Source organism: Dipodomys ordii, unplaced genomic scaffold (genome assembly GCF_000151885.1).
Source record: "Dipodomys ordii isolate 6190 unplaced genomic scaffold, Dord_2.0 Scaffold45, whole genome shotgun sequence".
In the NCBI taxonomy this organism is placed as follows: Eukaryota; Metazoa; Chordata; class Mammalia; order Rodentia; family Heteromyidae; genus Dipodomys; species Dipodomys ordii.
The window spans coordinates 12,542,292-12,558,334 of NW_012267261.1; the positions used below are offsets into that span (position 1 = coordinate 12,542,292).

Consider the following 16,043-nt stretch of genomic DNA (forward strand, 5'->3'; position numbering starts at 1 on the left):
ACTAGAGATGTAGCTCAATAGTAGAACACCTAGCTAGCAAGCTTGAGACCCTGAGTTCAAACCCCAGTACTGCGTAAGAGTGTGTGTGTGTGGTGGGGGGGAGGGGTGTGTGTGTAAAGATCTTCGGTCCATTTTGAATTTATTTTATAGGTAGGGTAAGTGATAGGGATATATTTCCAGTCTTCCTCTGTGGCTACCCAGTTCCAGTTTTCCCAGTACCTTCTGTTGTTGAAGAGGCTGCTTATTAGAGACATGTTATTGTCTCTGTTGTCAAAAATCAGATGGCTATACTGAGTCTTTCATTCCATAGGTCTGTGTCTGATTTTGTGCCAATATCATGCTGTTTTAAGGGCAGAGAAGTTGTTTGTTTGTTTTTGGCCATGTTAGGGTTTTAATTCAGGGCCTCACACTTGTTAGGTAGAGGGGGCAAGGTCTCTACTACTTGAGCGATGCCCTCTTAGCCCTTTTTGGTTTAATAATTTTTCAGATTGGGTCTCACATTTTTGGTTTTGCTTTGTTTGTAGTACTGGAGTTTGAACTCAGGCCTCACACGGAAGGTACTCTACTATATTTACTAATGACGTTTCTCCAGCCCTTTTTTTTTTGTGCTGCCTTTTGTTTTTTTAAACTTGTCCTCGGGCTTTAACTCAGGGCCTGAGCGCTGTCTCTGGGCTTTAGTGCTCAAGGCTAGTGCTCTACCACTTTGAGCCACAGCTCCACTTCTGGCTGTTTTTTTACTGGTTAATTGGATGTAAGAGTTGCAGCCTTTCTTTCAGCTTCGAATTGCTCTCCTCAGATCTCAGCCCGCTAACTAGCCCAGCAACCAGTGCCCTGCTATGTACTGCATATTTTTGAGGTACTTGCTCTTTGACAAACCTGTTTTAAGCTTCTTGCCATAAACAGGGATCACCATACCCAGCTTCTTCTGTTAAGACAGAGTCACATAGACTTTTTCAGCACAGGCTGGCCATTTTCAGGCTCCCAAATAGCTAAGAGTATAAGTAGAGCCCATGGTGTCTTGCTAGATCTCTTATTTTTGCTTAAAGCCAGCCTCAGACTGCCATTTTCTTATCTATGGCTTTCTGTATAATTGGGATGATGGGAATTTGGCACCACACCCAGCTCACTGAAATGGGACTCATTCAATTTTTTCCTGTCTGGCCTCAAACCATAATCCTCCCAAATATCTACCTGCTAGTAGCTGGGATTGCAAATGTGAACTACTGTGCCCAGCTTACCATGCTGTTTTTGTTACTTTTGCTTTGAAGTATAATTTGGAATTAGGTATTGTGATACCTCCAGGATGCTTCTTTTTGCTTAGAATTACTTTGGCTATTTGGTTCTTTTTTATTTTCATATAAATTTTAAGATTGATTTTTCTATTTCTGTGAAGGATAGCTCTGGTATTTTGATGGGAACTGTGTTGACTCTGTATATTGCTTTCAGTAGTGTGGTCATTTCACAATATTAGTTCTGATGATCAATATGAGAAGTCTTTCCATTTTCTAAAGTGTCCTTCAGTGTTTTTAATTGTCTTTGTAGAAATCTTTCACCTCATTTGTTGACTTTATTCCTAGTTTATTGTTTTTACTTTTTGCTTTTGTTTGGCTTTTAAAGCTGTTGTCAATGAGATTATTTTCTAGTTAGTCACTTTTTCTAGGTAAGTGTGCTAAGCCCTTACAAAAATCTTTATTTGTTTCTCACAGGTCATAGAGAAGAGGTACTTTTTAAGAGATGGCAATCAGGTTGGTATCTGTCTTTTCTTGAAAATGGGTTCTTAAATTTAGAGGGATAGTTTCTAAGTTTATCTCCAGAAATGGTCTTAAAAAGTTGATGGAAAGCCCTCTATAGGCTCAAGGAACTTACTTTCTTCTATCCTGTTAAAGACAAAAGAAAAAAAATCAGTGAAGAACTAAGATACAAGATAAATTTATAGATAAAGTTGTATAAAATAACAAAATTAACCATGAGACTCAAACATTTATTTACAGATTCTGTCACAATACAAATAGTTTACATAAAAGTCCAGTTTGTGATTTTAGGAAATTCACTTCATCCTGGCCAGTTAGATGACAGTGTCTCCAATTTGTTGACAAATGTTCTCCATTTGGGTAGGATTTTTTTTATCAATTAATATTCTGTGGTTTTCTGAGTAAAACTTTAAAAGGCTGGTTCTATGGTAAACAGGCTGGAATACAGGGACAGAAAACAGGAAAAAAAATAACAGATCTCCCTACTCAAAACTTAATGTGATCTTGTGTCTTACCTACAGATGCCAGGTTTTCCTGATCGAAAACGATTTTTGGGAGGAACGTTTAAGAGCCTTCATTATGACTGATGTACCTTCATAATGACTGAAGTACCCTCATCCCTTGGAAGAAAGAGCATGCAGTGGCAGTTGTCACAGCTTTCCTTTTGCTGTGTCAATTATTTACATCTCGGCCTTTTGATGGAAGCATCTTTAAAATGCTACCCTTTAGCCTTATCCTTTAATGGAAAAATGAAAGGACAGCCCAACAGGGGGAGATCCAAACTCCGTCCCCTGTCCTTTGTGCTCCCCACCTTTCTTCTGCCCCTGTTTATAGATCATGTGACAGCCTGGTGAAAATAGGAGGAGTTTTCACAAGGATGCAGTAAATGAGCAGTGACAAGGTACTGCAGAGAAAATTTACTCTGGCTTGGAACTGAAGGGCTTTCTTTACGAGTCTGTAATTTTCCCACACTTATTGCTGAAGGCTAAATTAAGTACTTCAAAGATGTATCTCTGTTATTTATTTTACCTTCTTGAGGGGAAAGGTTAGGTAACCAGTCCCGAGTTGTCCACCTCAAATAATCTCCCTCATTTTCAAAGAAGCCAAATGGTGTTATTTAATTGTCTCTACCCTCATTACACAACAGGGATGCCTAAAAATAGCAACCCTCTCCTTTACTTTCTAAATGGCTTGGTGGCTGAGAGGGGCAGACTAATAGCTGGAGTTAAATATAAATAGAGATTAATAATACATAGAGAACAGCAGGACCAGAAAAGAAGAATTCTGTGATAAACTGACAGCTTCTTCATCCTTTAGGTTGCAGCTGTCTGCAGGCTCATAATGTTTTCTGTTTGGATATGGTAGGAAGAAATCTAAAACCTGCACAAGGGCAGTAAGAGATTGGATGTTTACTCTTTGATGTTTACGTTTTTCAAGGAAATTCAACTCCTGACTTGTCCCTTAGCTATACTCAGAAAACTAAGAATATGATTTTTATATCAAAAAAACAATGTATTTATGGGGGAAAAGTAAAAATAAGAAACATTTATATGAATTATGAACTAGATTCTTAGTGTTCATCGTCACTATAAAGCTCTCTGCATGTGTGTGTGTGTGTGAGATCACCTGTGTTCTTTCCCTCTTTGCTGCAGTCCTCTGCTCTCCTGATTTTACTTCATATTAAAAAGTAATCATTTTCATTCTTGTTTTAAAATGAGGTGAAAAAGAACTAAATTCATTTTCTCTTCCACGTTAATTAAATTTTAGAAGTACTCTGGAAGCCAAGGTATACTGAGAAAGGATATTAAAATGTTAGTGAGTGCTTTTGGAGCAGCAGTCTGGGGAATTTACAAAAGCCTTTTGAAGGCACTTTTCATCAGCTGAACTTTTCTCCTGTTCTTCTTCCCTCACTCACTGCAGCAGCTAGCACTGGTTGTTTTTGCTCATTTTTATTTTTTTTTAGATAAAATGGAGTCATGCAAATCATGTTCTGTGTGTGAAATGTGGCAAAGGTGTGTTGTGGCAGAGGCTATAGAGTTGGGAAATAGAAACCAAATGCTACACAAGGGCCTAAATCATCCAAAACTCTTCGGAGTGTCCTTGTTAAAAATAAATCAATGTTAAACAGCTTAACCATAACCCACAACGGAAATGTAGTGCAAGTACACTTGTTTAGCATGTGTGAGACACTAGAATTGATCCTTAGTACTATAAAAATAAAAATTGAAATTGAAAATTAAAAACTAAATCTTTCCCTCTCTTCTTTTCAAATTAAAAAAAAATCCATCCAAATTTCTTTATTTTCTTCCTTACTAAGAAACAAAAATGAGCTAAGGATTTAGCTCAGTATCAGAGTATTTGCCCTTGGTTCCATCCCTATCGCCAAAATAAATAAATCCATCACTGATGGCTCCAGGGACAGCATTTTTAAAAAAATTAACAATATTCCTAGTTCCATTTCTTCTTGTTACCAACCCAATTCCTGGAATTATAGTTTCTAAGATAAAGTTAATTATCTAATGTAAATTTCTTGCAAGAATTTGTAGCAACAAAATAAGGCTATTTACCAAAATGAACTTCAACAGCCAGACTTTTTTTTAAAGAATGCTTTTAAAGCATAATTTTTAAGAAGTAGTCATAAAAATTGCCTATAGAAAATATGTGAGCATAAACGCACAAATGGTTTTTAATGTATTTAGTTAACTCTTAATTTTCCTACCTTCTATATTGGATAAGTTGCTAGTAATAAAGGTTTTGTTAGTCATTGGTTTGTTTGTTCTCCCTGTGCAAGTAGAGAATTCTAAACCAATTTGCTCACTCATTGTAGAGGCAACCAGGTATCGAGACATATAGGCATTCATCCGTCCCTCAGGTGAGCAAGACCCTATTTGGAATACAATTAAGGATTTGGGCTACTGTCTCGTTCTCAATGACAGTGGGGTTTAGGACATGCTATGGCAAAATGTAGCACCTACGCATTTGAGAAAACAGCAGAAGCATAGAAAGGTCACTCATGGCTGCCCTTTACCTCCCCGCCCCCCCCCCCCCGCTTCCTCAACACAGGCCTTAAAACCTAACTGTGTAAGTGGGTGTTAGTGGCTTCTTTGTGTAATCATAGATTCTCAGGAGGCTGAGATCTGAGGATTGCAGTTTGAAGCCAGCCAGGACAGAAAAGTACAAGATACATCATCATCAATTAACCAGCAAAAAGCCTGGCTAGAAGTGTCACTCTAGTTCAAGCCCCAGTACCAACAAAATAACCTAGTTGAATTCTCACAAAATAGATCCCTAAATCTGTATTTAGAGATACGTTCCTTCAAAGACAAAAGATACCAAGAAGAATGTGAACATCAGGCCTTACTTAATTAAGTTCATTAGCTCTGTCCTTCTGCCAGCCCAATAGTATTTCTGCACAACAGATATACATAGGTTTCAATGTATGTAAAAATTACAACAGCTTCTCCAATTTCTTGGAGAACTTTATTCAACTATGGGTTTTTATATAAATGGTTTTATCTTGTTAATCTATCTTTTGTAATAGATGCCTTTGCCATGAATAAGGAGAAAAATCTTCCTATATTCTCTAGAAAAAACTATTCCAAAGAAGGTTGATTTAGATTTTGCACAAGTTCTTAGCATTCCCTGTATGAGGCATTCATGATATAGTCCAGGTGCCCATGCTGATGGTTTTCTCCATTTTGAAACTCAGCTTCCTAGAACTGATGTGCTGAGCCTTGGACTGAGAAGAACAGCTCCTAAATACTGCCCTTATCTGTGCTGTTGAGTCTTCTTTTCAATGGTGTTACAGTACCCAACACAGTGGCTTTGTGTGTGGATTTACTAGATGGTGGCTTAACTGAATTTTTTAAATTACAGGTAATATCCTATTTTAAGTTTAGGGGTCTAACAGGTTGTCTTATTGATTTAATGTGTTAAAATTCAAAGAGTGGAGGACAGTGTTTGGAGAAAAACAAGCAAGAGAAAAAATTAAGAATATATTTCTCTGTAGTCACAGGACTGAACTAAATCATGTGGTGAGAGGGAAAAGTTCTAAGAATTCTAGCTCTGAGCCTCACATATTCACAGTACGTTTGCCATTACACAATGTGTGAAGACAGTTTGCCAACGCTGCTCCATAGGGCAGGAAAAAGGATGTGACTTCCAGTTACAATTAATGTACATCTCCATTTAAGGACTTAAATCAATTGCTTTACAACTCATCAATGCATAAAAATCTCCTGAAATACAAGTTTTAAATGCAGATTCCAGAATTTCATCTCTGCCCCCTCCTTCCTATCTTGGTTCTGTATATATGCAATACATCCAGGATTTTATCTTTTGACAGGCAAACCAAGTGATTCCAGGGATCTGCTATTTCACAGAAACTAAGAAATTAGAGAATACATAGATTGTAGACACTGTACTTTCACTCATTTATTCATTTTGAGCCAGTATTAGGGCTTGAATTCAGGGCCTGGAGTTCTCAATCAGCTTTTTCCACTCAGGGCTGTCATTCTACCATTTGAGCCACACCTCCACTAATAGCTTTTTTGCTGGTTTGTTAGAAATAAGGATCTCTGGGATTTAATTGTCTGCCCAGGTTTCAAACTGCAATCCTGAGATCCTAGCCTCCTGAGTAAGCTAGGATCACATTAGGAAATAATATTCTTTAAAGAATTTACAAGAACCCTCAAGATATTTAAGAAGTTAAGACAAGTTATAGTTAATGTGTCATATTACTTGAAGTGAAATGCTTTAGGAAATGGTCTACCCCAAAACCTGAGCTCATCCCTAGAAGGAGTCTGCAGAAAAACTGTTTGGTGCTGGTCCCTGTCTTTAAGCAGCTCTAGAAACACCTGGGTCAGAATATACTTAATTTTTTTCAGTGATTCCATGGGGACTGACACTCCCTCCTCTTCCTTCCCGACCTGAGTAAGAATTGTCTGCCACATCCAGCAGTCACTTAACTCCTACAGTTCCTTTCCCAAATCTTTTGAGAGAACTCTGCCTCTTTTAAGTGCAGCAAGTGATTAGCCAATATTTACTTCTGCTGGGTTCTGCAAACTTTAAACAGTCCATGTTTAATGAAAAACCAAGTAATTGTGTAAGAATTTGCTGGACTTTCTCTCTAGTTTATAAGTGAAGTGATTCTTCTTGAGTGAACTGTGGACCAAGGATTCACAGTGAAGTGGTGAGATCAAGAACATCCAGAGAGAAGCCAGAAGAAGAAACACAAGGATTTGGGTTTCATACTCTCTGGCCTGGGTTTCCGGAAGGCTTGCAGCAGAAAGAAAAATGGCAGAGTTGAAGGTAAGCCCCATCTGGCTGGGGCTTTAACAAAGACCAGAGACTAGGTATGACTAGACATAGGTTAAGAGTAGAGTATTCTTATCATATGAGAAGCCCTGAGTTCCACTTCTAGCGCCAAAAAGAGGATGGAGGAGAGATTTTTTAAAAAATAAAAAGTGGAGGGTGGAGGGGAGGGGAGAGATGGGAGGGAGGAAAAAGTCTGGCAAGTTTGTTGTGGTTTCTTCAACTTCTGAGAACTCAAGGGTATCAGAACTGAAGAAGACTTGGAGCAGGGTCAGGTCCAAGCCACTGTGTTCAGAGGCTTCACCGCAGCGTCTCTGACTATGGTTGAGGCTGGGAGACAAGGAAAAGATATTAGCCATCTCCTGCCTTTGTTCATTTCAAATATTGTTTTGGGGATCTGTGGACATTCTAAGGACTTCCCTCCATCAACCACACACATGCATGCACAGACACACATGCACACACTTTTCTCACTACATCTTTCTGCTGCTTTCTGGCATGATTCTAGAGATGCAACTTCCTGGACTGCTGCTGTCCAGCCAATTAGATATGCTGTTTTGAGATTCAGAATCAGCCTTGGTCTGTACAAGTCCTCGAACCTCCTCTGGGAAATAGTTCTTTTATTCAAGGCACAATTCAAAAGTATGAGTGTTTGGTGCTAAGCATTTTAATTCTGAATTAACTCATATTGTAATCTTCACTGTAAAGCTAAGATATAGATATTCTTGTTTCTACTTAACCAGTGAGGAAAGTAAAGCTCAAAGAGACGACAGAATATCCCAAGCTCATGGCTGGTCGGTGATGTACACCATGCTAGAACTTGGGTTTGTCTGAATCTACAGCTCAGCTGGGGGAAAAAAGGAGGCTTGATTGTTCTTAGTAGACTGGTGCCTTCAAGCAAGCAGTGTGTCCCAGTGTCTAAACCAATGTCTAGCGAAGGTGTGACTCCAGGGCCATAGGGAATGTGAGGCTCTGAGTTCAAACCACAGAATCCCCAGAAAAGAAAAAACTAAGCCCATCATTCATCAAATAATATGTGCTAGCATATGATGCAGCAGATTAATAAAACTATGAACAAAGTCCACATTAGGGAGAATCAAGAGAAACTTCCAGAAGGGGGTCATTCCTAGGCTGTCTTGAGAGAGAAGCCAGCATTGGCAAAGTGAAAAAGGATGAGGGAGGCCAGAGAAAGCAAAATGTGCAGAAAGATCCCTTCATGTTCTGGAATTCCAGTGTTTCAACGAAATTGGAATTGCCATACGGACAGCCAAAGGTCATATCCAGGAAGTAGTTGGATGTATGGATCTAGGGCACTGGGCAGGGTTCATCATACCTAAGGAGGTAATGGAAATTTTGAAGTGTAGAGAATACTTAAAAACTTCGTTTTCTGATGAAAATCCTATAAGGAAGTTCAGCAGGGGTTGGGAGCATCTATACCATTTATAAATAAATCATATCTAAAATCCTGCTGTAATTTTAAGCAACTTCGTATTCAAAGCAACACCACACTAATATAAATTGCATACTGGTCTTTGTTCTCAATTTCAAAGACATTTCCAGCCTGCTGTCTAATCTCCAGAAGCAGAGGTTAGCTCTAGAGGTCAGGGATCTAAACACAGAAAGCCAGACTACTGCATCATAGCCATCCTAATCAATAAGCATTACATAACTTTAAAAAAATGCTTCTCATCTTTTTTCCCCTTACTTTAATGGCTATGTCAACATAAAACCTCAAATGAAATCACATTTACATAAAAGCACAACTAGGGAAAGAATTTAGAAGATAATAAATTTAAAATGGACTGCCCTTTGTTCCTGAATAAGCTATTCCACTTCCCAAACTTTGATTCCCTCATGTATAAAATGAAAAGCTGTTCGTATATGTGACTCGGAACCCTACCAATAGATATTTGATACACCAGCTTTGAATCTAAAGTGATACTGATAATTAGCCAAAGAGGGGACCCACTGCCCTACATAGTTTCTTATTGTTGCTATAACAAGTTACCAAAAATATACTGGCTTAAAACAACACAGACTTATTCTGTTATAGTTCTGTGGGCTAGAAGTATGAAATTAGTTTTACTGAGCTAAAACCAAAGTGTTAGCATGGCTGGTTCCTTCTAGAGACTGATAGTAGAATGTGTTTCCTTGTCTGCACCAGCTTCAAGGAGATGCCTACATTTCTTGGCTTGTGGCTTCTTCCTTTGTCTACAAAGCAAATCACTCAAATCTGCTGTTGTCTTCACCCTTTTCTATTTTTCAAACAAATCTCTTTTTAGGTCCATCTTAACAGGATAGTAGTGCTTACAATTAATGTACAGCCAAATCCAGAATTTCCCCCAATTTCCTTTAGTTAACCACACTTACAAGTGTAACAGACTTTTCTGATATATTAACCAACACTCCCAAGTTAAGATATAGTTCTCTTTTCCTTTCAAGGTTAACTAGAAATGGTGGACTCTCTGCCTGAGGAAATAAAAGCTCGAAGTAGCTCCATTTCTACCCTGACTTGTATCTCTTTCATTAAAAGTAAAAAAAGGAAGTGGGGTACACCATCTGCTCCTCCCATCAGGTGTTACCTAGATTCTGACTCGGGAGAAAGCACCTCTTAAACCTACTCTGACAAGTTAATCATATCCTGGGGACCAAGTGAGAATTAAAAAGCTGTATGCGAGCAAGCTGCTAAAAATGCTGAAGTCATGTGGACCTCAGTCATTTTTTTTTCATTTGGAAAGTATGCATGTAGTTCTCTTAGAAAGAAAATCACATGTTTGTGTAGGGTCAAATTATTCAAAAATCTGAACTGAAGTAAGCATACTCTAAATTTTTTTATTTTATTTCATTTCATTGTTGGATTAGGCATATCTTCACATATCCATTGAGCCAGCTGGAGTTGAAAGCTTGGATTTGCACCCTTGAATAAAGCAGAGTTTAGGTTCTGTCCTTGGGCTCAAAGCCTTGAGAATGCAGCTGCAAAATACAGCTTCTTCAATTCACTTGCCTTCAGCAGTGAGGGACATGGCATTTTAAGGCTCTAAAAAAAACCTGCTCTGTAAATCTGCTCTCAGAGGATTTGGAAAACCAACCAAATCAACAGTGACTCAGTAATTTCTACCCTCATCAGCCCCCCTCCCTCCCTCCACACACATACCAGCCAATGCACTGAACTAAGATGGAGAAATGGATTAAGAATTCACACCTCTTTCCAGCCTCAGTCTCAGTGGCTCCCTTCCAAACCACCAGCTGTTCTTTCTGCTTTTCTTTTTTTAAGAGCACAGCCTGAATCAAATATCTCAGAATCACAGACACTAAGTCTCTTTTTCCTTGTTCTAAACACCTTTGTGTCCTCTATTCGGAGGCCAGCAACTGCAAAGAATGGGGAAGGTTAATGAGCAAATCCACCCATACGTTCCAGAAAGCTCAGCTGGAGTAGATAGCTCTCAGACTTTCCTTTTTCCTTATAGATAGGACCAGCAGCTGAGGCACAAAAGGAAGCACTGTAATACTCAGTGGCTTCAGACATAAGCTTGTCTAAAATTCTTTTTCTCAGAAGCAAAGATAATTTGAGCTCATTACCCATTCCCAGCAGCTCAGATGCAATCCTGCTGATGGTGAGCATGAAGTTCATTTTGAGAGAAGAAAATTGTATTCTGTGGAGAATGAAGATACTGGATGGTCTCTGCCGTTCCCCCCAAAAATGGCATTGCAGACTTCATGCTACTGCTATGAACCAGTGTGATTATATTGCTGGATGGATGTGTGTATGTCTGTGCAATGAAAGATTTCCAAACGGACCAAAAAAAAAAAAAATCATGGGGACTGCTGGTGTAGTTCAATGATAGAAAGCATGCTTAACATGCATACAGCTTCTGAGTTCAATCCCGAGCATCACCACCAACAGAGCCAAAAAAAAAAAAAGGATATAAAGGCAAATAATAATTTCACCTCACTGCTTTCTAGGTCATAACATTTTACATTTCCTATTTCTTCCAAATATAGACACTGTTGGCCTGATCATTGCTCACACATCCAGGTGTGTCATAGCTAGCTCATCCTTCCCCAAGCTGTCAAAAACTTCACCCACAGCCACCCTGCTTATACCCCTGAAGAATCGTACTCAGCTGGAGGCATTTCACTCACCCAGCAAGGCGGTACTGTATTTAGCCTGGACTAAAATCAATCCATGTTTAAGTTAGAGTAGAAGAGGTTCTAACTCCACTTACCACAGCAAACATGGACTCAGAGAACTGACTCTAAATGAACTAAGTCAGTCAATAAATATCTACTAGTTTCCATGAGACAAGGCTTAGGGTAGAGGTGATTAAGACTGGCATAGTCCCAGCCTTCATGAGATTTACGCAAGAATAAAGAGTGCAGACAGTGAGAGACCTATGACAAAAGTCAGGTGTGTTCAGTATTGCAGAAGTCTCAAAAGGCCCAGGTGATAGAACACTTACCTAGCAATGATGAGGTCTGGAGTTAAATCTCTAGTAATACGCTGCCCTCCCTCCTCCATCTCCCCCTCCCCACACAAGCATAATAGTAAGTCTCAGGTTATGGTTGGTATATAGTTAACAGAGCCAAGATGTCACAGAATCTCCTGGCTCTTCATCAGATTGCCCAAAGGACCATAAACACTGCTTCAGGCAGGCATCTTGAACATTAAATTGCAGAGAAACAAAAGCTGTTTCAAGCAGCAGGAGAATGGAATTGCAGTGTGCCCAAAGGTTGGAGAAGCAGACCCATCAAGAGCCACCATGGACATCACACTTGATGAAATACACAGGCCATGTGTCAGCTGACTAGATGCTTGTTTCCCAGGAAGCAGAATGGGCGTCAATCAAACTAGCAATCACTTGGTTCCATTTCATTCAGCTCTCTATGGGCCAGTAATCTTCTAAATTACTGAGCTCTGCTTTGGGGATCAATATTTATTGACTTGTACCAACCACCAATAAAGCATTCTTCACCATGAAAAAACTAGTGAATTTCACAGGAGCCTCATAATTCACCTTGTTGAGAAACTCTTTTGACTTCTTTTTCTGGGTACAAAGCTAAGAAACAGCAATCACAGTAGCATTGCATGGGCTTCTGCCTGCAAGAAGGCAAGTCAGGAGAGAGCTTTCTGGCAAGGATTTTGCTGTCAGTTTAGTTCTACATACTTCTAAGTTGGTGTGTGTGTGTGTGTTACTAGGGCTTGAATTGAACATTTCATGTTTACTCAAATGATGCTCTACCACTTGAGCCATGCTTCCAGCTCTGCTTTTTGAAGGGAAACATAGGCACTTCTGTCCAGTCTGGCCCCAGATCACAATATTCTGGATATCAGCCTCTGAGTAGCTAGGATTACAGATGTGAGCCACCAGTGTCTGGTTTCAAGTTTCTTTTTATGTATAGAAGAGAAATGAAGCCCCAAGCTCAGAGAAATTGCAATCTAGGTCTAGCAAGATCCTGTTAATTTGGGTTGGAGGTGATGCTTATCCCATTTCCTTTCTCCAAATTCGCAGATAGAACCAGAATTAAAGAGGTTTTAGTTGAAAGGGCATCATTAAAAACAAGCCAAGCCGGTGCCAGTGCCTCATGCCTGTAATCTTAGCTACTCAGGAGGCTGAGATCTGAGAATTGCGTTCAAAGCCAGGAACATCAGTGAGATTCTTATCTCCAGTTAACCACCGGAAAAAAGGAAGTAGTACTGTGGTTCAAGTGGTAGAGCACTTGCCTTGAGCTGAAGAGCTGAGGGCTAGTTCCCAGGCCCAGAGTTCAAACCCCAAAATTGACAAAAACAAACATTAAAAAATAAAAAAGCCTATATGGGGCTGGGAATGTGGCTTAGTGGTAGAGTGCTTGCCTACCATGCATGAAGCCCTGGATTCAACTCCTCAGTACACATAAACAGAAAAGCAGAATGTGGCACTGTGTGGCTCAAGTGGTAGAGTACTAGCCTTGAGCAAAAGAAGCTTAGAGACAATGCCCAGACCCTGAGTTCAAGCCCCAGGACTGGCAAAACACACACACACACACACACACACAAACACACGTTTATAACATCAGCCAGGTACATACAGGTAAGGAAAGAGAATTACACGCAATGCCCAGAATTTTTTCTGGTTAACTATTACATCTTTAATATTCATGCAGACTATAGTGACATGCCAAGACACACTCAAGATACTACATATGGAAGATCCATATAGAAATTCTAACCATTGTGGACTGTTAATGTTGTGGTGTTCACTCTAAATCCATTAATGGTATTATTTTGTGTCTTTTTCATGTATAGTACATTTCTGGATTTGGGAACGAGTGTACTTCAGAAGACCCTCGCTGTCCAGGTTCCTTACCAGAAGGGCAGGTATGAATGAATGGAATAACTCAGACAATTGACTCTCACATCCAACAAGGCACTTTCAACTAATCAGCTCAACTAACTAGGTTTTCACAAGTCACTAAGACAACTGGGACATAGGGCAACAAAATTGAAAGTTTAAAAATGACAAGGAATGTACTCACTACCTTAAGCAGGTAATTGTAACCCCTCTGTACATCAGCGTGACAATAAAATTAAATTTTAAAAAACGGGTTGGAATTGAACTTTACAACTTGTGGATGGGGATGAGAGAGGAAAACTGGGAGAGAACTGTCCAGAAAGAAATGTACTCTTTACATGACTTACATAATTGTAACTCCTTTGTACATCACCTTTATAATAACAATTTTTTAAAAAAATTAAGTGAATTGACATTTACCATTGAGAGCAAAGCTCCAAACCTGAATTAATAAGATTAACTATAGGACTTCCAGGACAAATGCCAAAGTCCAGGGTTAGGGACACTCACTGGTAATTCCCTGAATAGCATCTAATATAATAATGATGAGAAAATAAGTTATGTTACAAATGGATGCACAAAGATATTCATACTGGTGTTGGTTATAGTTGCAAAACTATAGCAAAAAAAACATTTTTTCCAAAATTTTTCAAGAGTGTTTCATGGCATGAAAAATGCTTATGAGATTATATGTCCTTTAAAAGAAAAAAAGTCCCAATTTTTGTAGGATGGCACATATCCTAAGATACCCATTTTTAGCACAGACTCAAATATTATTATCATTGGCTTACTTCTGGTTGGTGAAATCATGGAGGTAAGAGTCTCATAAACTTTTTCTGCCTGGGCAGTCTTTGAACTGCCATCCTCAGATCTTAGCCTCCGGAGTGGCTAGGATTATAGCCTGAGCCACATACTTTTATAAGAAGTATGTGTTCCTTTTATAGGCAGAAGGAAATCACATAAAAAGTCACTACAAGAAGTATGTGTGGGTTGGGTAGAGTCATGTGCAATGGCCTAGAACATCCCATGCAGAGCAGGATTTCCTACTGAGTTAGTTGGAGGGAGAGTAAGAGGCTTTCTGAATTCATGTGATAATGTTTATGAATTCATGTGATAATGTTTATTATCTCCTTTGTTCTAGAATAACCCTCAAGTCTGCCCCTACAATCTGTATGCTGAACAGCTCTCAGGATCTGCCTTCACCTGTCCACGGAGCACCAATAAGAGAAGGTACGGGGGTTAGATTAATTACAGCCTTCAGCTTGTAGGAACTATGGCCAGAACATTGTGCTGTGTCCTACACCTGAGACCCAGCCTCCCAGGGCTGCCCAAGGTCCTTCTTCTCCAGTGCATCTGGGTCATGGGTCACAGCCAGGCATACTATGTCTTGTCCCCAGCTAGAATCAAAGGACCAGTGGGAGAGAGAAAGGGAACAGCTATACACAGTCTGGAAAACCCAAGCCCGGTTCCATTTACAGATTCTTTCTAAGGGTTCAGAAAGAAATGTTTCTCATGCTCCAGCCTTCTTCCAAAGATTTCCCAGTTGTGTTTTGTTTGCTTTATTTTATTTCTTTATCGTTGATATATTATTAATATTATTATGCATTAATATTAATATATCATTTATATATAAAATGATTAAATTACAATGAGAAGATTCACAGTAATATCTTCCTCTGCTGATTAGAAGCTGTTAGACTTTGCCAGAAAAACCATGCAAGTATTCAGGCACAAAGAACAAAGAAAGGTTTATTTCCAGCGAAGGGACTGGCAAGGAAGTTTCAACCTGTGTCGAGTAGCCCTAGCATATCTTCTATCCCTTCCTGTAATACTTTCAGGGTCTCTTCTTTTACCTTGACGTCTGATTCATTTGGAGTTGATTTTGGTGCAGGATCTAACTTCAATTTTCTACATGTGTGTAGCCAATTCTGCCAGCACCATTTGTTGAAGAGACTGTCTTTCTTCCATCTGATAATTTTGGCTCCCTTATTGAAGATTAGGTAGCCATAAGTCATGTCTGGGTCCTCAATTCTATTCCATTGCTCCTCTTGCTCCATGATCCAGCAATCCCACTCCTGAGCATTTATTCAAATGATCTCAAACTAGGCCACACCAAAGCTACCAGCATAACTATGTTCATTGTAGTATTATTTACCATAGCTAAGATATGGAACCAACACAGATGCCCCTCAGTAGATGAACAGATCAAGAAAATGTGGTATATTTACACAATGAAATTTTATGCTTCTATCAGAAAGAATGACATCGCCCCTTTCATAAGGAAATGGAAAGACTTGGAAAAAAATCATATTAAATGAAGTAAGCCAGACCCAAAGAAACATAGCCTCTATGGTTTCCCTCATTTGAAATGATTAGTATAAGCCTAATCCTGACAGGGAATCATAATAGCTCAAGAGTTATGAACATATGACCATACAAAATGATGTTAATTGAAATAAACTCCAAGACATGTAAACAACAGGTCTTTTTTTTTAGTTGTCAACTTTGATGTCGCCAATATACTATATATCTAGTTCCTTCTCCTTATTTTATTTCATTTTTCTTTTTTTCATTGGTTTATTTCTGGCAATCTCTGTCTTTGATTCTGGTACCCTCCATCTTGTATATGCATTTATCTTATTGGGGCATG

The 16,043-nt window shown here is 39.1% G+C and overlaps 2 protein-coding genes across 2 annotated transcripts in view; both read left to right on the plus strand.

The window, feature by feature from the left end:
* Window positions 1-4,492, plus strand: part of Rabl3 (RAB, member of RAS oncogene family-like 3) — a 44,151-nt gene extending 39,659 nt beyond the window's left edge. Inside the window, exons 7-8 of the mRNA XM_013019283.1 lie at window positions 1,707-1,745; window positions 2,273-4,492. Of these exons, the coding sequence (XP_012874737.1) occupies window positions 1,707-1,745; window positions 2,273-2,338 (105 nt within the window). The 3' untranslated portion in view covers window positions 2,339-4,492. The remainder of the gene's footprint in view (window positions 1-1,706; window positions 1,746-2,272) is intronic.
* Window positions 4,493-7,036: 2,544 nt separating this feature from the next.
* Window positions 7,037-16,043, plus strand: part of Hgd (homogentisate 1,2-dioxygenase) — a 47,856-nt gene continuing 38,849 nt past the window's right edge. The window contains exons 1-3 of the mRNA XM_013019380.1: window positions 7,037-7,061; window positions 13,348-13,419; window positions 14,535-14,623. Of these exons, the coding sequence (XP_012874834.1) occupies window positions 7,047-7,061; window positions 13,348-13,419; window positions 14,535-14,623 (176 nt within the window). The 5' untranslated portion in view covers window positions 7,037-7,046. The remainder of the gene's footprint in view (window positions 7,062-13,347; window positions 13,420-14,534; window positions 14,624-16,043) is intronic.